The sequence below is a fragment of the Pungitius pungitius genome, chromosome 21 (assembly GCF_949316345.1).
Source record: "Pungitius pungitius chromosome 21, fPunPun2.1, whole genome shotgun sequence".
NCBI lineage: Eukaryota > Metazoa > Chordata > Actinopteri > Perciformes > Gasterosteidae > Pungitius > Pungitius pungitius.
Genome location: NC_084920.1, coordinates 1,323,089 through 1,343,679, shown reverse-complemented (window position 1 = coordinate 1,343,679; position 20,591 = coordinate 1,323,089). Strand labels below are relative to the sequence as shown.

The 20,591-nt window shown below is 51.1% G+C and overlaps 4 protein-coding genes across 4 annotated transcripts; 3 read left to right on the top strand and 1 right to left on the bottom strand.

Moving 5' to 3' along the window:
- Positions 1 to 1,163: 1,163 nt before the first annotated feature.
- Positions 1,164 to 9,229, top strand: fscn2b (fascin actin-bundling protein 2b, retinal). Its single transcript, XM_037464549.2, has 6 exons — positions 1,164 to 1,510; positions 1,637 to 2,363; positions 8,258 to 8,414; positions 8,570 to 8,691; positions 8,780 to 8,947; positions 9,024 to 9,229. The coding sequence occupies exons 1-6, from the start codon at positions 1,418 to 1,420 to the stop codon at positions 9,227 to 9,229; spliced, it is 1,473 nt and encodes a 490-aa protein (XP_037320446.2). The 5' UTR covers positions 1,164 to 1,417.
- A 124-nt stretch (positions 9,230 to 9,353) lies between these two features.
- faap100 (FA core complex associated protein 100) lies at positions 9,354 to 13,748 on the bottom strand. The gene is made up of 8 exons (XM_037464521.2): positions 13,238 to 13,748; positions 13,042 to 13,160; positions 12,066 to 12,910; positions 11,750 to 11,900; positions 10,764 to 11,658; positions 10,561 to 10,686; positions 10,380 to 10,469; positions 9,354 to 10,292 (listed from the first exon to the last, which is right to left on the bottom strand). The coding sequence occupies exons 1-8, from the start codon at positions 13,391 to 13,393 to the stop codon at positions 10,161 to 10,163; spliced, it is 2,514 nt and encodes an 837-aa protein (XP_037320418.2). The 5' UTR covers positions 13,394 to 13,748; the 3' UTR covers positions 9,354 to 10,160.
- Positions 13,749 to 13,957: 209 nt separating this feature from the next.
- On the top strand, positions 13,958 to 16,356 carry birc5a (baculoviral IAP repeat containing 5a). The gene is made up of 4 exons (XM_037464563.2): positions 13,958 to 14,140; positions 15,048 to 15,157; positions 15,685 to 15,802; positions 15,982 to 16,356. Exons 1-4 carry the CDS (start codon positions 14,033 to 14,035, stop codon positions 16,072 to 16,074), a joined length of 429 nt encoding a protein of 142 aa, XP_037320460.1. The 5' UTR covers positions 13,958 to 14,032; the 3' UTR covers positions 16,075 to 16,356.
- Positions 16,357 to 16,508: 152 nt separating this feature from the next.
- On the top strand, positions 16,509 to 19,931 carry tmem235b (transmembrane protein 235b). Its single transcript, XM_037464560.2, has 4 exons — positions 16,509 to 16,768; positions 16,844 to 16,894; positions 17,003 to 17,140; positions 18,887 to 19,931. Exons 1-4 carry the CDS (start codon positions 16,591 to 16,593, stop codon positions 19,126 to 19,128), a joined length of 609 nt encoding a protein of 202 aa, XP_037320457.2. The 5' UTR covers positions 16,509 to 16,590; the 3' UTR covers positions 19,129 to 19,931.
- The last annotated feature ends 660 nt before the right edge of the window (positions 19,932 to 20,591 follow it).

Here is a 20,591-nt window from a genome sequence, read left to right as displayed (position 1 = left end):
TTGGGGGGGGGGGGGGGGGCGTCCCGGTAGATTAGCCAGGTTGGGATGATTGGTTTGAGGATTAGATGGATTCAGGAACAGACACGTCTGTTTACTCTGCAAAGAAGACTCATAATAGGCTGATTGGCAAGGTTGATTACTCACACACACACACAGACACACACACTTACTGCACGCACACACACACACACACTCACTCAAAACCCCATATGCTGATTGGCTTATTATTGTTTCCTTTACAACACATCTCCTTTCCCCTTTGCTCGTCTACTAAATTTGAATGTGGAGCGACTCCCTCGGCCTCTCAGACACATTTCCCATTAGGACTGACCCAGCTTGCAATCAGAGAAGGTGTGTAATTTAACCCCCCCCCCCCCCCCCCCCCCCCCCAGTATGGGCAGGTAAGGGGAGCCGCACTCAGGCAACTAACCCAGAGGCACAGGGAGTGCTCCGGTTACCCCGTGTTGTGCTGTGTGTGTGTGTGTGTGTGTTTGCTTTGTTTCTACCTACCTGTCTCCATGTGTCACAGGAAGAGTGCAGTGCTCAGAATAAAGCGTGGAGAAAGGCAGGATTATCCACATGGCGGGTTACAGAGAGGGAGAGAAGCAGAGGACGGGAGAGCGGGAGCCACGGAGAGGGGCTTAAGACGACAGAGGAGAGCAGCCTTTGTTGCCGAGTGAAGGAGCCCTTCAATGCACTGCCGTAACGCCGAGGATGTTCTTCTCCATCCATCAGACTCCGGCCTGACGGAGGAGGGACCTGGACTCCAAGGAAGGGGAGGAAGAAGGTCGGTGTGGAAACATCAGGGCCTGAAGGGGAGGCCGGTCAGGTGGGACGAGGCGATTGAGCCTTCGGGGTGAACAGCAAGTCGAGCAAGAGGACGAGGAGAGAGAGCCGGGGGGGGGTCAGCTGAATCTGAATCCAGAACAGCGTGAGTCTCAAGGCTTTGCAGCCTGATTGGGGTGAGGAGGGGAGACCCGAGCAGCAGGCCGTGAGAGGAGGAGAGAGGGGGGGGGAGGACGCTTGGCAGGAGCAGCCTCTCAGACCCGGGGGCTGGAATTAGAGCCGCAGAACCTGCAGAGGGGAAGCCACAAAACCGCAGTAAGTGAATTAGGAGGCTGTAGCAGGAAAAATGTATAATGAAGCCATGGGCGGGGAAGGAATTTGTGGTCTATGGAGTGCTTTTCATACTGTACCTTAATTAACTGATTTCCTGTCTTTAAGACTTTCTCATTTCATCATTCTCCATGACTTCATCCCTTTCCTTATTCCTCACCTCCTGAAACGCCCTCTTTTACGGCCCCTCACTTCTGCATCCCATGGCAGGTCGTCTGGCCTCTCCTCTTTCTCCTCTCCCACTCACCCCCCCCCCCCATCCTCACCTCCTGTTCTCCTTCTCCTGAATCCAAAGGTGAAGATGCCTGCTAACGGGAACCGTCCCTTGAAGTTGCAGTTCGGTCTAATTAACCACGAGGGTCGCTACCTCACTGCGGAATCCTTTGGCTTCAAGGTACAAACATCTCATCCAATACAAAAGAATAGTTTTATAGCCACGGTCTGTGCAGCTCTTTCTTTTGGTTTTGCTTTGGCATGAACCTGTTATGCAGAGAACGAATGAAATGCCCCCGTGTCTCAGGTGAATGCGTCAGCGCCGAGCCTGAAGAAGAAGCAGATATGGACTCTGGAGCAGGACTCTCAGGACTCCCAGGTGGTGTGCCTGCGAAGTCACCTGGGACGCTACCTGGCCTCCGACAAGGACGGCAACGTCACCTGTGAGGCAGACGGCCATAGCCCTGCCTGCCGCTTCCTCCTCGTGGCTCAGTCGGACGGGCGCTGGGCCCTGCAGTCCGAGCAGCACCTGCGCTTCTTCGGCGGCTCCCGGGACTTCCTGTCCTGCTTCGCACAGGTGATCACAGACGCCGAGCTGTGGGCGGCGCACCTGGCTCTGCATCCGCAGGCCAACCTGCTGTCTGTGGCCCGCAAGCGCTACGCCCACCTCTCCGCGGAGGACGGGGAGGTCGCCGTGGATATGAACATTCCCTGGGGCGTGGCGGCGCTCCTGACCCTCGTCTACCTGGACGGGAAGTACTGCCTGAAGACCTGCGACGGCCGCTTCCTCGGCAACGACGGGAAGCTGTTGGCGCAGGGCGGCAGGACCGCGGCGTACACGCTGGAGCTCAAGTGCGGGAAGCTGGCCTTCAAGGACTGCGAGGGGAAGTACTTGTCTCCCATGGGCCCCAGCGGCACCCTGAGGTCCGGCCGGTGCTCCAAGCCGGGCAAAGATGAACTGTTTGACCTGGAGGAGAGCCACCCGCAGGTGGTTCTGATGGCTGCCAACGGGCGATACGTCTCCATAAGGCAAGGTTAGGAAAACACCGGCGCACACACCAGCGGGAGATTCCTGCCTGGAAGCCATGCGTGCATTTACAAGACACAACTCCTCGAGCCTTACAAAGAATTCCAAGCGTCTGATTAGCTGACATGCTCACGTACACGAAGGAGCAGACAACAGTTACTCCAGCTACTCCAGTTACTCCTGGTACCCACACAGCAAAAAGCTTAGAGTTCGTTTTCTCTTACAGAGTCAATTGTACAAAATGTGTTGCAACACTAAATACCGTTTTTTTTAACTCTTTGAGTCTCACGCTTCCTGGTGTGGGTTTAGCTCGACGTACTGTGGTGCGTGGATAGGTGAGAGTGCGTCAGGAACCGCAAGGTTGTTGGTTCAAACCCTGGTTCCATGTTCCCTGAGCAATTCACCTAACCCTGAATTGCTAAAATGTAAACTCCATGTGTTAATAATGCAACATAAGTTGCACTGAATGATGTTGTATTTAACACTGGTCAGATTTATTTTGACACTTATTATGAGTTAAATTGTTAACACTTCGTTGAGTGTTGATTTAACACTGAGAGGATTTGGACAATAGCTTAGAGTTAAAATTGAATCTCACAGAGTCAATTTTAACTCAGGAAACTGAGCTTACAATTCACAGGAAGTCACTTGGTTGATCTGAATGGTTGAGGAAATAAGCCCCTCACTAATTGACTAGTGGCGTCTTTCCACAAAGACAGAATGAAAGGGGCTGATTTGGGATCAGCCTCTTCTGACAAATATTGTTTAAGGAGTGCAGCTGATTCAGATTAATCCACCGTCACAATTGTGACCGATTCACTGTGCAGCCATGTCGGGATGACCACAGAAATAGATTTCCCAACAACAACTCCTGATGAGTTTTGTCCGAGAAGGGGTTGAATTCCCCAAATCTGGGACGAATGCAGCAATTCTAATGGAAAGAGGTTTGGCCAAGTAGTCCCTGGTGATTGGTCGTCTTTTGTTACCTGGCTTTACAGTTGGTGGAACCTGGATGTTGATGCCGCGTCATGTGTTCACTCTGCAGTCATGTGTTCACTCTGCGGTGCGCTATTCGATCCGCACACGGGGCCCCCGACACCGCGCTGCTGTGCTGATGGATTACACCCGGCCCACGTTTACTTTGATCAGGACCAGGAGAAAAACTGTAATTGTGACTATCGGGTTTAATTCGAACCAGATCTGCAGCAGACGGACTCGGACTCGGTGTTGGGTTTGCTGACGTCCCCCAGAGGGTTCGCCGGGGTGGTTTGAGACTGGATTTGGGGGGGGGGGGGGGGGGGGGGGGGGGGGGCGGATTAGCATACAGCGACCCTGCTCGTCAGCATACTGGGCCATGACACCCATCCACCGGCTGCAGATTCTTGTCTGCATGGGTCAAATGACTTCAGCGCCGGGCGTAGTAACTGAATCCCCCCCCACCCCCCCCCACCACCACCGCTCATTGTTCCCGGGGAGCTTCGGGCAGAAACCAAGCAAACCGGGAGCACTGCACACTGATTGGCTGAAGGTGAGGGAGAAGATGTGGTGCAGTGAAACGCACACCTCCAGGATATGGAGAGGCTTCAGGTGCGAAAAAACGGATGCACAGGCCAGAAATATTTGGCCTGTTCACGCACACAAAAGCTTCATCTTCCTCAAGCCCCCCCCCCCGCACACAACCGCACCATCCTGCAGCGGCGATTGGTGAGTTGAGGTGTGTTGAATTATTGATGAAGTTGGCCCTTGTTCCTGGAAGGCGAGGGGGGGGGGGGCAAGGGGAGAGGGCGTGGGGGGGGGAGTCTGCTTTCAGAAACCCAAGCTTCCTCTCACCTGGGGCCAGAGCTTCTGCCCCCGTGAGTCCATCTCTAACCCTCTAATCCAACCCGGTTACCCCCCCCCAGCACGTCAGTCAGTGCTGATGTGCTGCTGAAAATCAGGGAAACAAACCTTTAAAGACAAAGACCTCTACGGGGTGAAAGGTCACGTTGTTAAGTTGGACCAAAAGACGGGACGAAGCCTAATCTGGAAAATCCTCCCGTGCTCGTTACAGCCAAATGCGCCTTCTTACATTCCACCTTTTGGTTGTCCGTGATGATTAAGGAGATGGAGAGAAACGAGGATTCAACCCTCGACGGATTTGAGGACAATAGGAGAAAGTGTAGAGACAGGTGGGCTCTTTTTCCCACCTCATGTCACCTGTCTCTTTTCCCCATACATTAGCACCACTGTTTCCGCCCCATTTAGCGCAGAGGAGTCACATTGGCTACCTCCTTTGAAGCCAGTACAAACGGGTTAGTAATAAAACAGGGTCACCTGTTATGAGCTACAGCTGAATTCAGATGGAAAACTGTTAAAGGGGAGCAATGGAATGCATAGAATTCTGTCTCCCCTGAGTTGTCCTTTATCTGTATTGCCTGTGTGTGTGTGTGTGTGTGTGTGTCTGGGATTGTCATGTAGATCTGCCATCCTGTCTCTCATCATCTCCCTGTGGTTCGCTGTGTGCGCCGAAAGTGACAAAGAGCCGATAGTCCAAAGAGACACACTTTTCATTAACACACATGACCACATGCACACGGGATGCACGCGACGATGCAAACGCGCATACGCGGAGGGAACGACGAGTGGACTGAAACACAAGAACAAGAAGAACGAGATGAGGGATTGGGAGGATGACGAAAATAAAGGGACAGGGGGATAGTGGCAGCAGCTTACCATTAATAATAGATATCAGAGGCGGCCATCGCTGATGGATTAGTCGGGCCTGCTCCACTTGCAGCCTGCAGGTAGGACAGCATAAGTGGAGCTGGATCATCCGGGGGGGGGGCCGATGGGTGCACTGGTGCAGACGCGTGCCGTAGATGCACCAGCACGCGCACTGGTCAGGAGCAGAGTTCATCAGCGGTGACGATGACGACACCTCGTTGTGCACGCTCGACCAACAGGGCCATCAGCGCCGCACTTGATATCCTCAGATTGGTGGCTTGGATTTCAGCGTATCTAATCCCCCCCCCCCCCCACACACACACACACTCACACTTGTGTTCCTTTCCCTTCCTCCATCCTTCTCCCCTTCCTGCGTCCCCTCCCCTCTCATCTGTCAGATAGTGTGTGTGAGGTCCCAGCTGAGCCCCGTCGGAGGATAATTCCTGGGTTGAATCGGTGTGAAATGGACACATAGGATAGGCAGACAAAGCATGACATTGAGTCGGGATGAGAGAGAATGAAAGTGATGGTGCCCCCAGGCATAGGTGCGGAGTAGGGGGGGGGGGGGGGGGCAGAAAGGTATGCTTCAAATGCACTTAAGATCAATGATAATTCACCAGTTGTAAGACCTCATGATTCCTAGTTTACCGGGTGTGAATACCATGTGATTAAAGAGCTCAGTTACCATGACATCTTTGATGCAATGTCATCCCCTTCCTCCGTCCTTCAGTCTGTATCCAGGGTCAGATATCAAATTAAACCAAAACGCCCCGAAAGGCTTCTTCACACAGACGGGATTCACGCTGTCATGAACCAAGGCCGAAAACCCGGTACAGAGCAGTTATGAAGAGATGCAAAAAACATGTGCATCTATGTTGCATTATGCAGACGTGATGCTTGTATGCTCACATCCAACAGAAGCCTTAAACCCCTTCAGATATGATACCTTCATTAAATAAAGGAGAAACCTCAGCTGACTTATCTCGGTACAAGCAGAGGCTGAACAGCCCGTGAAGTTTGTCAACGTCTAGCACCACCTCCAGATGAAATGTTGAACTACTCTGGAAAGAGCAGAGCCCTGACTTCCAAAAGCCCCGGATCAGTGGGTCCAGGGAAAATGCTGATTTAGCCCATTGGGTACGGTCCGTTTTGTCTAGTGAGAATGGTCTCGAAGCCTAAAAAGAGCCTCAACGAACCAGCGTCATGAGGTTTATTTATAGTGTTGAAGGAATTAATCCGAACACAGGAGTGATTTAGTATTTTTCCAATTCTGGTTCCAGCCTGTTGAAAAACCAATTGATTTTCTGTTTGTGGCCTGAATACGTTTTCTTATACTCTATAAAATATGTCAGTAAACACACATTGAGTTGGTAGTTTGTATTGTAAACTTTTATTTGTTACAGATAAACTGTGGCAATTAAAGGGAATATTCTGTGTAAAAAAAAAAAAAAACTCTGCAGTTATCCATAATGGGATGGAAAAGGTCTTTGGGGGGGAGGGGGGGGGGGGGTGCAATGGTTTCTACTGGTGTCATGCTGGCAGCACTATAATATATGGTGGATTTATACCCAAATGCACTGTTGTTATAGGTTAAATAATGGTCCCATCAGAACATGAGTATACTTTGGGTCCTTTACGATGTATGAAACAACACGTTCCCCGTGCGCTTGATCATCGCTCCGTTAGCTCGGGGGGGGGGGGGGGGGGGTCGAGAGGGCGTCGTAATTATCCGTGCATCCCGCTAAGCGTGGACCATAAAATCCTCTGGTATTTCCCAGTTTGTCCTTTATTCTTTTATTGAGGGGATTGAGGGATTGGACGGGGGGGGCACTTGAAAGCTGATTACATCAGCGCCCCGCTGGGGAGAGGGCAGATAGGCAGGGCCCGAGGTGGGGTGAATGTGGGAGGTGGGGGGGGTCAGGAGTAAGTGGGGAGAGGTGGGGGATGGAAGGAAGTTGGAGAAGGGGGACCAGAGAGAGATAACGTGGGGGGGGGGGGGGGGTGATGAATACACATGAGTGCTGTTAGAGGATTACAGAAATGCATCTGATTTAATTTGGGATTTGGCCCCCTGCAATCTGTCTCTGGGTGCTGCTGACCATTCATTCTTCTTCCGCCCATATTTATGACAACCGTGAAATACAACAATGTCCCGCCTTAAAGCCACGGAGGACTTCTGACAGAAAGGTGTCTTTTGACGTTGGGATCCGCCCCATCCCCCCCCCCCCCCCCCTCGATGTCTCGCGGTTTGACACCGGGACTCTTGGATGTGCGAGCGACTGAAAAGCTGAAGTAATTGGTTTCTGAGTGCTTTCGATAAAGTGTTTGGCAATCAAACGTGTGAGTTCTGCCGGCTTGTGAAGTCAATGCGGCTCCTGCAGAGAGCGACTTGTTATCTGAGATTTCTCTGTGCAGCACGTTGTGTTGATGCAAGAAGCACAATTAGTGCAAGACAATAAAGAAGAGATAATTGTCTATTATTAACAGATGACGTGTGATGCCAAAGTCTCTTGGACTCTTCGGGGACATTTGCAATCGGGGGGGGGGGGGGGGGGGGGGCGTCTCCCCGAATCCTCCCCCGTGGAGTCCAGACACTGTGGTGCTGGTGGCTGATGAGGTTGATAGAATAATGAGGGTATGAAGCTGATAGATCTGTGGCCATTGGGGGGAGGGGGGAGAGGGAAGGGGGGGTTGGAGCAGCATGAACACACCCGAGGTATTTAAAGACACAGCAGCGAGATGATGGAGGCTAATGGTGAAGTTGTTTTTAGTGGTGCTTGTTGGATGGAAGACACCAGCTGATCCATACAGCTGATGTCATGATTGACAGGTGAGGAGGTGGCATGTGTGAGGACATTCCTGACTGAACTGAGGCTTCATTTAGCACATTTATTTTCATGACATATAATTACATCTGGATGTTTTTTGGGGGATTTGCAAAGGAAAAAGGTCTGCAGAGAAATCTGTTTATTTAATGAACCAATTACATCTGCTCAGTAGAATCACGTGTTCTGGTGAAGGTGCAGCACTTCTTTGACAGAACGGAGAGGAAAGGAATGGAAAGTGACCATTAATAAAAAATAGTGAACAGCGGCGAGCGGGTGGGTTTCTCAAGACACTCGATAGGCCTCCGGGTTTCTACTTGTGAAGTATTCATGACCTCGCATGCTTTGCTGTGCCCCCCCCCCCCCTCCCCAGGAGCGAGCCTGGCAGCCAATCAGGAAGAAGAGACGGACACGGAGACCTTCCAGATGGAGATCGACAAGGAAACCGGGAAGTGCATGCTGCGCACCAGCCAAGGGAGCTACTGGGATCTGGTGGCCCACGGAGGCATCCAGATCACTGCCACGGAAGTGTGAGTGAAGGGTTTGTTACACACACACGGGTCTACTGGAGGACCTGCTCGCTGATGACCTCAAAAGACCACCAAAGGTCTCATTGAAAGTCGGTCATCACGGTGAATATAGAATAACAGGGGGGAGTCCTTTCCACTGGTTTGACTCCCAGCAGGTCAGCCAACGCCATGTTTTCAGTGGAGTGGCTCGGCCACCGGGTGGCGCTGAAGGCCAACAACGGAAAGTACATCTGCACCAAGAAGAACGGCCAGCTGCTGGCCGTGAGCGACTCCGTAGGTAGAAGGCCCTTCTTCTTCTCCTCCACGCACCCCTCCCCCCCCCCCTCCCGTGGGTCTTCACCACCTGTCCCCCCCGTTTGTGTCAGGCGAGGACGAGCAGCTCACCCTGAAGCTCATCAACCGGCCCATGCTGATCCTGAGAGGAGAGAACGGCTTCATCTGCCGCCACAAGAACTCCAACCTCCTGGACGGCAGCAGATCGGTCTACGACATCTTCTCCCTGCACTTCAGCCACGGGGCGTACCACATCAAAGGTCAGGAGCCCCCCCCCCTCCCCACGACTTCTCCTCCTCCTCCTCCTGCCCTCCACTGACTGCCCTCTCTCTGCAGGCGTGGACGGCCGGTTCTGGTACGTGAACGGCGGCGGCCTGGTGTGCTCGGACGGCGAGGCGCCCGAGGACTTCGCCCTGGAGCTCCCGGAGCGCGGCCGCCTCGCCATCCGCGCCAAGAGCGGCAAATACCTGCGCGGGGACCGGGGGGGCACGCTGAAGGGGGACGGACTGGGCCTGAGCCGCTCGGCCCTGTGGGAGTACTGACGCCAGCCGATGGGGGAGGGGGGGGGGGGGGGGGGGTTCCTCATCAGCCTGCAGCATCTCTCTCCTCTTCTTTGTCTTATTATCATTACGTTATTAACAGCGAGGTCACAGAGGGGTCATTTGAGTAATGATGACACTCACATCCTGGTTGAGGAGCAGCTCGGGGGGGGGGTCATCACCACGGCGGTCTGAGGGGGGGGTTTATTGTAACCACGGCTCACGTACAAAGCAGCGTCTCTAATAGGAAGCGACTGCTTTTGTTTTTCTACATTTCTTCCGTCTTTTATCAACATAAAAGATACAAAAAATACACTGTACAACTGTTTGTTTGAGTAATGTCATATTTATTCCAGGGTTATAGTAGGGATTGTGTGCTGTTTGTTACACATAGACGGTATAAACGTATATTATGAACTTGTATCCAGTCTACGTTTTATGCAGAGTGAACTCAACCGAACCTCGGTCCAGACCACATGAACTAAACTGCAGGTCAATAAGAATACAAATAATACAATATACGTGTTTTACACGCTGTAGTTTTTGTTGCTTTGTCAATCTGTGGTTGTTTTTTGCAGTTGTACGTCAGTTTGTGATATTATTCATGTGAGTCGTTCAGTATTCATCCATGATGCCGTCTTAGTGGACAGAACAGAACAACGGAGGGAGAATCATCGCAGTACACCGACACGTCCAACAGGTCCGACACGACATCGTGAAACCGCCGCCGTCAAACAGCTGCGAGACAGCAGTCCCCCATTTAGACGGTTATTGCAGACATGTTTATTTCCCCTGGGCTCTATAGTCACCCCGGAGTGGACCTAATGAGACGAAACAATACAGTACGAATAACAAAATAATGCATCATAGACTCTCATAGTTAAGGACACATAGTTCTCATGCATCGGCTGCACAGTCGGAGAAGGTCTACGGGCTACATCATGAGGGGGGGGTTTTCTCGGAGTTCTCGGTAAACGCTGAGAAGCGATTGGCCCGAGCGCCCCGTGAACACGCCCACTCCGAAGGCCCCCGAGATCCGACTTTGCTGGATCTGCTGCAGCAGGCGCTGATTAAGACAGAAACACGGTCATTTGGGTTCAAACCTCAACGGTAGACGGTGCAGAATAGACTGAATTCTTCCCGGAGGCCTCACCTCGGCCCGATGCAGATCCCTCCTCAGACCTAAGCGCTGCGTCCGCGTTGCAGGGACGGCTCGCTTCAGGGGCGCCGTCTGCAGCAGAGCCTGCGCGGAGGAACGGAGTTCATCTCTCAGAACCAAACACGTGCAAACCAGCACGTCTGCTTCCACAGCCCTGCAGCGCGGCTCATTGTACCTGAACCCGGGTCAGCACGGCGTGATGCAGTCCACACACCGCCGCTACAGATGAGCCCTCAACCTGGACCTCCACTGCGGCCAGCGTCTCCTCGTCCCCCGTCCTCCTCTCCTCCGCCACCGCCACCTGCAGGAAACCAGAGGAGCGGCGCCTTCAGAGAGACCGAACCAACCGCCGCCGCCGCCTCGGCGTCCGGCCCTCACCTCTCTGGCGGTCAGTTGGACCGGGTGTCCGCTCGGGTCTCGCCCGTGGACCGCCGAGCGGCGGAGGGCGTCCCCGTCTCCTCGGACGCGTCCCGCTGAGACGCCTCCGTGGTCTTCGGACAGCAGCCACTCCAGCAGAGACAGGCCCAGGTTTCGAGGGCCCTCGCCGTCCACCTGGGTGCCTCTCAGCGCCGGCGCGTCCCTCAGCGACTCAGACGACACCCGGACGCTCGCCGCGTGCCGCTCTCGCTCCCCCGCTACCGCGCCCCGTCCGCCGCCGCTGGTCCGGCGCGACCTTAGAAAAGCTCGGACGGCGCCCGGCGCGTTGCTGGATTGAGACGGGGCCTTCCCGTGGGCGGGGCTTGTCACCCGCAGGGCGTGCAGCCAGTCCACAGTCAGCGTGCACAGCGGCAAACTGACGCAACCGGGCCGCGCGCCGGGAAGGGCGGCGGCGGCGGCGGCCTCGTCGCCCAGGAGGCCGGCGAGGGAGAAGGTGAGCGAGCAGCTCACCGTCACGGGGAAGGGGGGTTGACCTGCGGTTGCCAGGGGCAGCGAGACCTCCAGCGTCTCCCCGGGGTGGAGGCCGTGGAAGGGGAATGAAAAATGGGCGCAGGGGCTTCGGCCTCCTGCCGCCGGCGGGGCGGACAGAGGCGCCGCGGCGACGCTCAGCGTCCAGCCGTGTTCCAACACGTAAGGGCTGGAGTTGTCCAGGACGCAGGTCAGGGTCATGGAGTCCTCCTCCAGCAGCCTGCTCCAACCGGCCGTGGCGCGACACCCGATGGGCTTGTCCCGCTCTGCGGCGTCGGCCGTCAGCAGGAAGCTGACGCTGAGCACCTGATTCAGGCGCCTCAGGATGTGGTTTTTGGATCTGACGGCCGCTTTCAGCGCTGCCGCTCTGAAGGAAAGCAAGAGAAGAAAAAAAAACGATTTATCTCAAGGAACACATAATATTAAGAACCAAACAATGTCCGCCGTGTCGGGTGCACCTTTCACAGACGTCCCCGATGGCGGACAGGAGGTCTCTGACGCCTCCCCGTGTGGACGCCGCCTCGGGCTGAGCGGCGTCCTCTCTGTGCACAGGTAAGGTGATCCTCTGGAGCTGCCCTCTGGCAGACAGTCCCAGCAGCTCAACTTCCCCTGGTAAGAAAAAGCTATTCATTAAGAAAAAAACTCAAGAATTTAGTCCCATGAATTGAGAGTTACAAGCCAGATGGAAAAGGGAGGATCCCTTCCTCCAAAGAGACGGATGCGTCTTTAGTTACTTGGACAGCAAATCAACCACTGGGAATTTGACCTGCTCACCTGCAGCGTTGCACGTGGGCTCGGCCAAGGCGAGGACCCGGCACACGTTTAGACTGGAGGGGCTCCGGAGGGCTGCGGGGGTCACTCTGGCTTTCTCTGCACTCGGGCCTTCTCTCTCCGGCGGTTCCTCCGACAGATCCAGTACCAGCAGGTCTGACCCGGTGCTGTAGTAAAGGCGCTTTTCATCCACGCAGCCACACGTCACAGGCCCCGGCACACACCCCTCGATGAAGTCCGCTCTGCCGCCCCCTCCCTCCGACCCGCCCTTGTCGGACTTTATCAGCACCACCCTCCCTTGTTCACCCACCGCCACCAAACAACGCGCGGGTCCTCCACCGGCATCCGTGGCGCCGGAGGCTCCGACGAACGCCACTGGCTGCTCGAGGCTGTGAAGGACGGCGAGTCGCGACCCGGCGGGACGCAGCGGCAGGAAACACAGGCGCCCGTCCGGCAGGCCGCAAAGGACGACCGGCGACTTGGCGAGGGCGGCGTCGATTCCGAACAGCAGCTTGAAGAGGAGCGGCTCCAGGCGGGGGCGGCCGTCGCTGGCGGGTGGCGACGTGGCGGGGGACGGGGGTTGGACGCAGGTCAGCAGCGGCCTCCTTCCCGTCTTTGCCCCCGACTCAACTCCCGAGACCAGTGGCACCCGGACTGACCTGAGCAGCTGGTGGTCCGAGGATCTGTACTGAGTCAGGATCCAGGACGAGTCTCTCTGGGAGAGGGTGAGGAGGACCGAGCCGACGAGGAGCAGCGACAACACGCCTTCTTCTGCGAAGGCGAGGAGCTCGGGGGAGAGCTTCAGTTCGGCTGGACCGGGGGAGGCATCCGCTGGGGAGCTGCCGGCTCTGCGGAGGTGAAAGGTCAGCATGCGTAGGATGGAACAGAATGGCTTTATGGTACAAATGGGCAATTATTCATGTGCTTTGATGTGCACCAGAGGAACTCATTTCTCGACCTCCTAGATGAGGGCTCGTACCTGGATCCCAGTAAGCGTGAGCTGACGCAATAAACCCCGCTTGCACAGGCCACGTAGAGGAACTGCGTGTCATGACTCTCAACGAGATCAGTAACAGGACCGGGACACGCGATGACAGCCTGCAACAATACGACACACGACACGTAAACATGCAGCTTTCTGCGGGTACACCTCCGCGTGATAAGTGGCATATTACCGTGAGTTTCCTTTCTCGGGAACTGAAGACGTAGACCTCGTCGATGCCAGTGCAGAGGAGCACATCAGTACCAAAACCAACCTTGAGCCACGGTGTGCATGGTGTTCCTGAAGAGCCAAACTCTGCCCAGGTCTCCACAGCACACCGACCCTCCATAGCCGAAACACTGAAGAAGAAGAAGAAGAAGAAGAAGAAGAAGAAGAAGAAGAAGAAGAAGACGCGCACTGGTCTGCGTATCTGACGTAACTACAGCGCGGTGTTAACTGAGGGAGAGATAGTGAGACGGAACATTTCTGGAGGAAAAACTGTAGGAGATTCTCTAGACCGGTTGTTGACAGTGGATGGGTCGTGGGGACGCCGTCACAAAATTCCGCGCGTCGCAGTTTAGACCAATAAGAGCCAAGAACTACATTACCCACGACCACCACGCGGAAGCCGGGTGTGTGACGTCACGGTGGATGTGGGTTTTGTTATTCTCCTTGGATGCAGGGGGACCGTGTGCGACGGTAGAAATGGGTTTTATCTTCTTCAAAAAATAACTTGTTAAAACAAAGACTTAGATTGGCCATTTTAATAGTTAATAGTCGCGTGAAGCAGAGAACACCGGGTGGCGCACTAGTGCCCTTTTCATCGAAATTGTCGATCGGGTGGTGATCCACGAAGAAGAGAACACGTGACGCTCCTGGTCTGCATCCACCAATCAAAGGAGTCGAGGTGAAAAGTTGCCAAAATTTGAAAGCACCCTACGTCTCGGCGGCTTCGGTTGATCACGGACGCTTAAAAACACTTATTACAATGGAGCCGATAAACGAAGAGAACTTCAAAATGTATTTTTATGAGAACAGACTGAATACTTTCGAGGGGTGGCCCTTTGACGAAGACTGTTCGTGTACTCCGGAGAACGTGAGTGGACGTTTAACTTTGCTGCACACGACCCCTGCTAGCTAACACAACAAGTAGCTAGCGTTAGCTGAAGCGATACAAACATTATAACGTTTATATGTATCGCGTCGTAACCTCACCTGGGGTCTAGCTTGAGGTGGCCCACCTGTAGATAATCCCTTCTGTACAGCCTAACTTACATTTGGTTAGTTAACATTACGTTAATATCTGGCGTTAAGTGTAAAGCACCCCAGGGAGCGCTTGTTTAATTTTAGTTAACGCTCAGTTTTATCAGACAATGGGACAAGGGCCCAAATCAATCATGTTTAATCATCATTTCATATTTAAAACATAAGAGAATAGTTTTATTTTTGTATGCCTGTCGCATAATACCCATAAGATCACATCGTCTGACACAGTAAAACATACATTAACATTAAACTAATTGTTAGAGGATTGATACATTTTTAATTTCTTTCAGTTAAGGACTTAAATTCCTTTTTTTAATTTAGTGTAGCCCAAAATAACAAATTTCCCTTCGGTACACAAACTAAAATAAAAGGACGAAACCCTTTACGACATTTATATCGTAATCTTTACAACATAGATGATTCATATAATAAATATTAAGTAGAATAATTTGTGAAACATTGCAGTAATAAGATCAACAGTAGCAGTGGATGTGGGAGGTTAACCATGATAATAAAAACAGTAATTGTGTGCTCCAAATGACCCAGATCCACAGTTAAAGATGTGTGTTAATAGTAACAGCAACAGTATTATGACAATAATAATGATAGTAGCAGTGGTTCTGCAGGACCAGTGGTTTTTGCTTTCTGTCCTTAAACTCATCATTTCAGCATTTACACCTACATATAATATCTTCTTTTTTTCTTGATGAGCTCTGTTTGTTTATTTGTTCCTGCAGATGGCCAAAGCTGGCTTCATACACACTCCTTCGGGGAACAGCCCAGACATCGCTATGTGTTTCTTCTGCCTCAAAGAGCTGGAGGGCTGGGAGCCAGAGGATGACCCAGAGTAAGATGATCACACCGTGAGCTTCATGAGTCAGAAATGCCAATAAAGACAGGAGATATATGGAGAAAGTATCCTATGTTAAACATATGTAGATGCAAAGCAAATGGCCGTAGTGGTCTTTTGTCCCTTTTCTATGTGCTTGATAAACAGGTTCCGTTTATAACCAAGGCTTTGTTTAAAAAAAAAACTTATCTTCAGCACCTCATTCCCAACATTTCTTCAACTTATTTAGCATACATACATACATACATTTTTGCAGCTTATATTAAAATTGTCCAGCCAAATGACTTTGGACACACATTTTTTGAGGCAGCTCTTTAGACCCTCGGTTTCTGACCGGTAACAAAATCTGGTATATAATATTCATTTATTTATTTATTTATTTTCTCTTTATAAAATGACATACTCTGTGATTAAATCACAACCTCTGGGGACATGTCGCCTGATGATGTTAAACTTCAGTGCATCTTGCAATGACCATTCCTTCAATAGGAAGACACACACGTATTGTCTCGTTTTGTCGGTAGGAAGGAGCACAAATCTCACTCAGCATCCTGCCATTTCATGGCCCTGAAGAAGAAAGTAGAAGATCTGACTGTGGAGGAATTCTTCAAACTACAGAAGGAGAGGCAAAAGTTCATCATTGTACGTTGTTCAGGGAACACCAGACATGTCTACTTACTCATGGCATCATTTAATAATGTGACTGTTTGATTAAACTTGTGGCGATATCTTTGTCGGACCCCTTTACATGTCTTAAACAAGTCCTTAGAGCTTCCTGTGAGAACATTGTGTCTCATCCAGATTTTATTTTCTGCACTTAGAACAAATCCTGTAACGAGGCCATCACAAAGTTTCAAGATGCAGCCAAATTGAGAAGAGCCGAGATCATCAAGACGGCGATGGGTGAAGAGTGACGCCATGGAGATGCAGGAGGAGGAGCTGGAGAGCAAAGGATTCATTGCTGGCTGACTGTTTCTCTCTCCACTTACTCCTCATGTCTGCACCTTAAACGTGTTTGTTGTTGTTGTGATGTTTCTTATTCATTAAACTTGTTCTTTCTACTTAACGTCGTTTGTTCTTTGAGGAGGGATTGAGATGAGAAATGTACCACTGTCTATAATCTGTGATTCCACATTAAAGTAGAAAGAGGAAAGCTTTCTGGCTTTATTTCCTTCTGTCCAGATGTTCAATAAACTTCTTCTTCTTGGTGTGTTTGTTGCGTCCAGTGTTTCTTTGTCTCTCTCGTGAACACCTCCCAGTCCCACCCCCCCCCCGCCCCCCTCCCCCTCCCCCTGCTCACTGAGGAAGATCTCACCGCCTCCAGATAACCTCCAGTCAGTCTCATCACCTGCGGGGCAGCGCGTAAACGCGGCGTTACGCACGAGCTGAAGCCGTCGGTCGTGCGTGATTTACACCTGCGCCCGTGCGCGATGGAGCTGCCCTTTGGCGCTCTGGTCATCGGCTCCGGGATCTGCGGGATTCTGAGTTTCGCTTCTCTGGCCACTTCCCTCGGAACCGAGTACTGGTTCATAATCGCGATGGATCCCGTGAACGCGAGCGACGCGGAGGACTGGAGTTCCAACTGCGGACTGTGGAGCAGCGGCGGGGGTAAGCTGGTCCACACGCACTGCCCAGTTTAACCCGCACTACGGTGACGCGTGCTTTTCAATTTCACTCACGCAGGTGAGAAGATGGAGGTGGACGACGACTCCACGTACTCCGACACGGAGCACCGTGAGCCTCCTTTCTTTGAGCTTATACGCGTGTGTGTTCTATGCAAATAAAGTCTACTAATGCGCCGTACTCGGCGTGTGTGTGTGTGTGTGTGCGCGTGCACTGCAGGCATGCACAGTGCCATCGTGGCGCTGCTGCCCCTCAGCCTGGTCCTGATGCTGTTCGGGGGGATCTGTGGGCTGGTCAGCTCTCTGGCTCGGAGCCCCGTCCTGCTCACGCGCACCGCCACCTTCTTCTTCTTCTGCAGTGAGTTGAGGTCCAGTTCCCATCCATCTTCATCAGGTCCACCCCCCCCCCCCCCCCCCCCCGCCCCCCATGTGCAACATCAGTCGTGTGTTTTTGGTTTACGCCTAAAATGGGTGGTGATACTCCGCAGGGAAGGTGCACTTTATTCGGCTGCAGGGTGGTTAGTTCCAGAAGTCACCTCCCTCCTGATTGATTAGGTCATGTTCATGAAGTGTGCATGGAGGGGCAGGTAGGTGTGTGTGTGTGTGTGTTAGCTGATGGTGTTGCATCATGAGGCGAACCCTGGGATGCTGATGAGAGCTTTTATTGGACGGTGGGGAGACACAAAGGGGAAGTGAATCTGCTTCCAAAACAATCACCGATTCTCTCTCTCGTCGTGTTTTTAATTTCATTCCGTCTTCAGTAACACTTGGAAAGGCCTTCTGATATCTGCAGGGGTCCAGGTATGGAACAGAAACACTGTGTGTGTGTCTTTGAGAGATTTTATTTAAATATCGTTGGTAAAATCATCACCACAACCTACTTTTTAATGTATATTTTAATCTATATTTTTCTTATTATGAGCTTGCTAAAAATGGAGAAAATCAATTGGGTGTTGGAATCCAAACTAACAAGCTACTGTTTCCTTTTAAGCGTCAACTTGGTCTTTACTTTAAAGCAGATTATACTAATGTGGGTTATTGGGGGAGTTAGATTACTGTTAATCCAGTCGGTTCTGTTAATCTGGGTATCCTGAGTAATGAAGTTATTGGTGTTCACATAGTCAAAAGGACCATGTGATGGAGAAACACCTAAAGACTTGTGTTCTCTCTTTAATGAGCGTCGCATGCCTCCGTGTGGAATGTGAAAAGGCTTCAATTAGATTAACTTTAGTTGCCTTGTGAACTTGTTTGAGTTTTAAAAATAGTGCAGCCTCCAAGCGAGGAATATATTTGTACTTTGTGTCTTAGTTCTCTCACAAATTAGCCTTCTTGTCATAAAATGGTATTTCAAAGTATTCATTGTTCAGCCCCTGAGCTCGGCCACTTTGCATTGTGTTAATATAACCCCCCCAAAAATAGATCATGCCTTATTGCAACACATTCACAAACACATGTATATATAATGTTTATAATGTGTATAGTTTCATAATCCTTTGTTCTTCCAGCTCTTGTTCTAATGCTGCAACTTCTCTCCTCAGTAAGCAATTAAAAAGCTCAGTGGGTGTTTGTGCCCCCCCCCCCCCCCAGAGGAAAACATCTGCATGTCCCTTCCTCCTTAATCAAAGTGGTTGCTGATAACCGGCAAATCAGCGCGCTTCGTTGGCAGCGGCCCTGTTTACACGTGTTGTGACAATGTGTGCGTCCGTTTGTGTCTCTGTGCACGAGAACGAGGCCTCAGGCGCCTCCTCCTCTTCCTCCTCCTCCTCCTCCTCCTCCTGCTCCTCCTCCTCCTCCTCCTCCTCTGCGCTGGCAGCACCTCAGGGTGTCATTGTAATAAAAGCCTTATTAGTTCCTCCTCGCTCCATCCACATCCCCCCGAAACCAGGAGCAATGCTCCACCATTCGGACCGTTTCCAATGGCAACCGCATGAAAATGTCGAGGTCATGTTTCTCGCGCTATATGAGATTTTGGATGGCGTGCTTCTCTTGCCGCTTTTAATGGCGAGCTCTCAGCACGCCGCTCCGACTGGTGCGAGCTTTCAGCCTCATAGAAGCTCTGCACCTGAAAAGGCGAAAACAACGAATAAAGATGTGCTCCCTGCAGGTCAGCTGACCCTCAGTGGCGCCAGTCTCTACATGGTGTACTCGCACCGGGCCCAGGCGGAGGCCGAGAGGCTGGCGGGGCCTCAGGACCTCGCCTCCCTGCGCATCTCCTTCGGCTGGTCTCTGGGTCTGGCCTGGCTCTCCTACGGCCTGGAGCTCCTCGCTGCCGCGTTGCTCCTCGTGGCGGCGAGGGCGGTGCAGCTGCAGCATGGCGGCGGTGGCGGCAGTCCCGCCATGACCTGACACGACGGCCCGCCCGCGAGGACTGGACTGCATGTGCTGTTAGCGTGTCACACAACATACATGTTGATGTTTTGGTATGTTTATGTATATATTAGGGCCGGGACTCTATTAAAAATATTAATGTAATTAATTAAAGGCTTTGTAATTAATTAATCGAAATTGATCGCATTTTAATTGTATAAATATTTGACCTGAGAACAGTGAGAAGTAATTTTTTTCACATGGATTTTTATTTTTGTTCAACCAATTCCAGCAGACAAGTGTAGAAATAGCATATTTAGAAATATAGTACTTTCAGAAATTCAGGTAGCCTATAGGTAAGTAGACCTTCTGTAAACTATGTTTTTTTAAGTAGACCAATACTTTCAAGTACATTCAGAACATTGGTTATTTTTTCAGACGTGGTCTTAGTTACCCTGGTCCTTAAACCAGTCATCTGGTGCAGTGTGGGTTGGGTGTGGGTCCTTGTACGTCCACGCTAGCTGCTAATTGTTGTGCGTTGAGGTGATACTTGAGGCTCGATGTGAATTCCTTGTTGCACAGCTTGCACACAACCATGCTCTTATCGACGCTTCCATCCGTGTGTTTATTATAATAAGATGTCCCATTCACGGGGCCACCCGACACGGTCTCGTCAGCTTCTTCGTTCATGTTCACTGTGGTTTGTTGTTGTCTGAAGTCATGAACGCTAGTTGGTGCTGCAGTATAAAATGCGTAAAAAATGTTTAATGTGTTATTTTTTGTGTAATTAATTAATCTTAATTCAAATTGTAATTCATTAATTGTAATTAACGTGCTAAAGTTCCGGCCCTAGTATATATATATATATATATATATATATATATATATATATATATATATACAGTATATACTGTATATGTTCTACAAGTCAGTAAACAGCGCCCTCTGGTGGTTGAAATGAAAATGCTGAATAGATACATTTGTATTTCAAAATAGTCTATATTTTTAAAGCAAATCGTTTGTTGTAGGCTTTATTTGTTTGATGTTTACAGAGTTGGGATGTCGTGGTTGTATGTATGTTTTATAACCTGTTTTTCTACTGAAAATGTGAAATAAATATTTGTTGTGTATGAGTACATTTTGAACATGCAAACACGTTTGTTCTCTGAATTGATTCGTTTCCTTTTGCAAAATGCCATCTAGTTCCTCAAATGTGCTTCACACGCAGAGAGAAGAAATTAACGCGCTAAAGTCCCGGCCCTAATTTTAAATTAAACAAACAGTGACACTGTGAATCATCGTGAGTTCTGGTGTCTCTATTGGAATCAAAGCTGACCTTCCTGATCCACATTTGGGATTTGATTCTCTCTCCTCAAGGTGCCGTGTGTCAAATGTGTTTATTTCTTCCGGGATTTATTCTCCACTCAGCTGAGGAGGACCCTCAGACTGGTTTAACTCCATAGGGGAGTCGGTATGGATCCTCTCAATTCACACGCGGGCAT